General features: G+C 32.0%; 1 protein-coding gene across 1 annotated transcript; it reads left to right on the top strand.

Annotated features, from left to right (window-relative positions):
- Nucleotides 1-3,483: 3,483 nt before the first annotated feature.
- On the top strand, nt 3,484-4,708 carry LOC140431780 (zinc finger MYM-type protein 1-like; the record flags this gene model as incomplete). Its single annotated transcript, XM_072519662.1, has 3 exons — nt 3,484-3,584; nt 3,627-4,212; nt 4,289-4,708. Coding segments are annotated over exons 1-3 (1,107 nt in total), but the record flags the coding sequence as incomplete, so codon positions are not given.
- Between the last annotated feature and the right edge of the window lie 1,326 nt (nt 4,709-6,034).

Below are 6,034 nucleotides of genomic sequence, written 5' to 3'. Positions count from 1 at the left end.
GACTATATTTGAGTTATTCCATTGAACTCTATGTTCATTATCCCATGCGTGTTTACATATTTTTAATATAAGATTGATGTTCACTTATTCTAATATTCAATGGCCTTGATGTTTCACCTAAATAAAACTGACTTCATTCACAAGGCATTTTATAAATGCAATTCTTTGTCCTTTCTTATTCATTATTAGGTTTTTGTTTGGTTTTAGACAAAATACATCTCAATGTGTTTATTGTTTTGAATGTTGTTGAAATGTTGAATTTATTTTCTATCCTTTTAAGTTTTTCTTTCTGATAATCCTTTTATGTATGATATTGTTATTTTCCTCGAATTATTCCTTGTGTATGCTGTAGGATCTCGTTCTAATTGTTCTGTTCTATTCGGTAGATTGTTGAAAATTCCTTATTTATAAACGATAAAGGATGGTCATTTTTTAATAAAACAGATGTTAACAAATGTTTTTCTTCCAAGAACGAATTTTCTTTAGAACAAGTAACTTTGGCTCTATCGTATAAGGATTTAATGATTCCCTTTTTAATATTAATATTGTGATTTGATTTGAAATTTAAATATCTGTTGGTGTGTGTTGGTTTTCTATACACCTGAGTCTCATACCCAGTATCGTTCTTAGAGATTAAAACATCCAGGAAAGGTAGTGTGTTATTATTTTCCTTTTCCATGGTAAATGTTAGTGTCTTCTTTATCGTTTATATCATTCAGGAATGTGTCCTAACAACTCTGAGGCCATATTGAGAATACATCGTCTACATATCTCTCCACCATACTGTGGGTTTTAAATTATGTTTGGAAATATAATTTGTTTTAAAATCTTCCATAAATATATCGGCTAATAATGGAGATAAATATTGTAGCAACATAAAAGTTTCTATTCTGTCCAGAACATGAATCGCTGTAGAAATTAAGAATTTTTAACCTCTTCTGAAGAAATATTCAAAACAAACTTTCTTAAAAAAGAAGCTATTTCTTGACCTCAACGTCCTGCTATTGTTTCGTTCCATAAAAACACATCCCTTCATTGCAAATATGATCCGTTTTAAAAAGAGTTTGTATACCCACAGTTGTCCTTTGTAAAAATATATACCATTTCTCAAGAAGGGGGTCGGCAAACATTTTTCCAAATCAAATGAAACAGGTACATAACTTGGATCTAATTTACTTCTTTCTTTATCTTTCTTCTTATTTTCATAGAAGCTTTGAACCATTTCCAAATGGTTATTTAAATCTTATTCTATTGTAATCTTTTCGTGTACCCCATTTTTTGTAAGGTTTGTTATAATATTATAATATGAGTGCAAAAGATGCAAAGATTTAATCGATCACACTTCGCACATGTATCATTTGTAGAATGATGAAAAGCAAGATTAAATTCTTCATTAAATATTTTTCTGTACTAAAATTCTTTGAGCGAAGCAACTTTCATTTTTTTTACAGTTTTCATTATATAAAAAGTCGATACATACTTAACATATTCACATAGTGGCTAAGAAAAGGCCTAATGAAAATTTTTCACGGGAATAGTGGCTGGAAAACTTCTTATGTGATCGCGTACAATATTTTTCAACTGTTTAGCAATTTTGGGTTGGATTTTATCCATTCCTCTTCCATTTGGTGAACATACCCCACCATGAGCCCTTTTTTGTCTAAAATCACTCTTATCTTTTTAATAGAAATGTCCTAGGTGCTTAAGTACAAGCTTTGACAAACTTCTGTTTGATTTTCGGTAGAATTTTTTAGAAAAAGATCCCCTACTTTTAAATTTCTCTGGTGCCAGCCTTTGTCTATCTTTGAGTTTTTCTTCCAAACTTTCCTCTAATACTTGATCTTGAGCGTGTCTACTTAATTGGTAAAATCGCAAAAATATATTCTGTCTTTGAGCATTCTCAATCTTATCATAACACTTTCGCCTATAGTGGCATACTGACTGTAATACTTAAGCTTTCTTTACCTTCCCCTTTTAAGTTTTATATTCCTCACCTTTACGTTTTTGTTCCTGTCTTTTGAGTTGCTTCAATTCTTTAATACGTTTCACTTGTTTCATTGATTTTTTTTCCATTGTAACTGTCAACATAGGCTCATCCTCTTCGCTATCGTTTTCATCTGGATTATAATTAAGATCTTGATGATCAGAAACGTCCTCGCTACTGTCTGATTCCTAAAAAAATTAAGAAAACAATGTAAGTGGAAAAAAATGTGCTTTTAAGAATGGTAAAAACACAAATTAGTATGTTGGAAGCACTTACGTTTAAAGTAAGTTCATGCTTTTTTGCTTTTTAATTTTGTTGATAGCTTTTATGCGTTTCATTAATTTGTTCTTCAAGTACGCTTATTAAATTTAACGGCGGAATATTTTAAAAGAAATGAATCTTCAATAGAGTTGCTTGACTGATATATCGCCTAGTCCATCGCAATATTATCAGATGCTTGAAATTGCATGTCTACATCTTGTGGTATCATTTCCACAAGAACAGCAGCATTGCTACAACCAGGCTAGGTAAAAGAAGTTGATATGGTTTCTTCGGTAAAATGACCTAAACCCATTTTTTTATATTAATAAAGTAATGCAATTTGCATACCTATTTTATTTTAGTGCTTACCATTTTCGTTTTAATTAAAGACAAGAGTCTTTTAGTTCGGATTAAATACATTTTTTTGCTTTACTTTCAGTCACTGGCGGTTGGTATATAAGTGCTGCGGAGCTGCAGAACCACCAAAATAATCCAAACAAAATTACTTTGAAAATTAAATAAAAAATATCACTACTTATAAAATTTAAATTCATTTAGATGGTTTTCGTGCATGGCCGCCTTATTTTAATCTGTCGTCCGTCGCATCTCATGGCGACAGCAAGTCCCACTTATTTGACCGGACCGGTGCTACTCCGAGCTGTGAACTGTTAAAGATATCCCGATAACACCCGCTCAACCCCTCGCCTACACTTTTCAGGCGACGACTAAAAGCAATATTTGAGCTGCATTTGTCGCAGTTCGAACTAGTGTGTACAAACCTACGTTTATTGTAATTTTAAATAATCGGTGATCGCGACGCGACGACTGTTAAAATAAGTTGCCCTGCACGTAATTCGGTATTTATATTAAGTATATGAGAATAAAAGTGCTGTTCAGGATTGATGTTATTTATAATTTGATTAATGTTAAGAGATTCTTTAAATATTCTTATGACGAAAAACTAGAATTAAAATGCAAAGGACGTCCTTTGCCGGATATTAAAATCGTAAAAGAAGGATCAAGCCGAGGGAAAAAATTACAAACGACAATTTAATTGCGATATTTATACGAGAAATAGTTGGATATGTGGCTGCAACAGAAAAAACGCTCTTTTCTGTTTTCCTTGTGTACTCTTTGGAGGTGATAAGTCATGGACGCAAGTTGGTGTAACAGACTTAGTACATTTAAGTGATAAAATAAAAAAGCACGAAACTTCTAAGCATCATTTGCACAATCAAATGGAATATGCTTTATTAGGCTCCGTGAATATTAAAGAACAGTTAGATTCTGCATACTGGATAAATATTCAAAAATTCAATGAAGCTGTAACAAAAAATAGGTATGTTCTCTCAAAAATTATAGACTGCATAAAATTTTGTAGTGTTTTCGAATTGGCGCTTCGGGGACACGACGAGACACAAACATCCGACAATCCTGGAATTTTTCGCGGCCTCATAAATTTTACTGCTGAATTGGATAAAACTTTAGCACAACACTTGGAAGAATCGACGGTTTTTAAGGGCATTTCTAAAGAAATTCAAAATGATATTTTGGACTGCATGTTGGAATTATGGCAGGATAAAATTTTGGAGGAAATTGGGGAATCTCCATATCTAGCTGTCATGGCCGACGAGACTACAGACATTTCAGCAAAATTACAAATGGTTGTAGTATTTAGATATTGTCGAAATGGAGCACCGGTAGGACGATTTTGGACATATTTGGTACCTTCAAAATTAAATGCAGATACTTTAAGCAAAAACATTTTCAGTGTTTTGGATCCTATCCTGGAAAACTCAAATAATAAACTAATTGCTCAGAGTTATGATGGGGCAGCGGTCATGTGTGGACAGCACGCAGGAGTTCAAGCCAGAATCAAAGAAAAATATCCATTTGCTCATTTTGTACACTGTTACGCGCATCAATTAAATTTAATAATGTCTAAGGCTTGTTCCGAAAACTCTCAAGTTAGACTTTTTTTTGGAAATTTAAATGAAATCCCTACCTTTTTTAAAAATTCGCCACAACGAGTGGCAGTTTTAGATAAAATCGTCCAAAAGAAAATTCCTCATTGGCGCTCCAACTCGCTGGAACTTCAATATTCGAACTGTTAATGTTGTGTTTGAACATCGATCTTCTTTTATCGAATGTATGGAAGAAATAGAAGAATCGTTTGATAAGGCAGCTGTCTGTAGTTCAGCGTCTTCCATTAGAAGAATACTAGTGGATCAAAATTTTGTTTTTTGGTTAACATTTTTCCATCGCATAATGCCACAAGTAGACGTTTTGTATAATGCCCTTCAAAAGTCTAAAACGGATCCTTTGGAAATCAATAAAAAGGTGACAGATTTCGAAAGATACATGAATTCAGTTAGAAATTCAATAGATGATACCATTGACCAAGGTTCTAGTTTATGCGTTGAACCATTACCAACTAAAAGGTTATGGAAGGATAACAGTCCAGTAGGTCATCGGAGAGCATCTATCGAAGTTTGTGATATAATCATAAATTGTGCAAATGATAGATTTGCTTTTAAAAATCACCTACTTGCAACTTCATTGCTTTATCCTGAGCAATTTGATAATTATTGTGATAATTTCCCAGATGATAATTTAAGCCTGACTTGCGCGTCATATCCAAATTTAGATAGGGAGCACTTGAAGACTGAATTATCTGTTATTTATTTTAGAAGAGACTGTAGAGACATTAATGGGGCAATACCTTTTTTAAAATTTTTAATTGAAAATAATTTAACACAGCCTTTTTAAGAAACTGTGAAACTGCTTCAAATTCTAATTACAGTGCCCATGAGTACGGCAGAAGCTGAAAGGTGCTTTTCGAGTTTAAAACGGATAAAACATTCTTGAGAAATTCCATGACTGAAGACCGACTTGTAGCATTAACCATGTTATGTCAGTAGAAAAAACACTTATAAAAGAAATACCAAACTTTAATGAAAAAGTTATAGACAAGTTTGCTTTAAAAAAAAATCGACGAATCGAGCTTATTTATAAAAAAAATATTATATTTGGCTCTGTGTGTAGTTAGTTCGTAAGACCCTATAATGCAATATTGTTGTGGCGATTTTGTTTGTAGTGTTTTTTCGTTTGCATTCCTTAGTTTCACGTATTTATCGATAAAATTCTACTAAAAACATAAACTATAAAATAATTACTAGTGTGCCATAATGTACCATTGCTATTTTTGATATAATTGGATTTATCTTCAATTTGAAAAGAAGAAAATCGGTAAGTTCTTTATTATTTTTTAATAAATATATAATGAATAAATATATGGTGTAAAATATCAAACTAAAAGCCTCGTTGTAAAATACAACGATTAAAAGATATTGAATTAAAAAAACCAAAAAATACTGCAGAACTACCAAATTTTTGAGTCACCAGCCGCCACTGCTTTCAGTAAACTCACTTAAAATAAAACACAGAAGATTGGCCTTTTTTGTATTGAAACTTTTGAATATTATAATTTTTGTGGTGGTACTCAATAAAGGCAAAAATGGAGTTTGGACCTTTAATGAGTAAATTAATAAATTTAACAAAAATAATTTTACCCCTTAAACAATTTGTTATCAGTAGAAGAACATTTTTAGAATCAGACTTTTAGATAAGTACAAAACGAATAATTTGAAACCGGAAAAAAGTAATTTCTGAAGCTTTCAATCATTTGCATAAGACGCTTCTTGGCTTTACATTTCAATTTTACCGAGCAGATGCTTACTCATTTTGTCAAATTCCGAAGAAATATAAATTTACTCTGAGATAGCGCGT

Source organism: Diabrotica undecimpunctata, unplaced genomic scaffold (genome assembly GCF_040954645.1).
Source record: "Diabrotica undecimpunctata isolate CICGRU unplaced genomic scaffold, icDiaUnde3 ctg00001064.1, whole genome shotgun sequence".
Lineage (NCBI taxonomy): Eukaryota > Metazoa > Arthropoda > Insecta > Coleoptera > Chrysomelidae > Diabrotica > Diabrotica undecimpunctata.
Note: the sequence above shows the minus strand (reverse complement) of the source record. Positions and strands in the feature narration are given on the sequence as shown.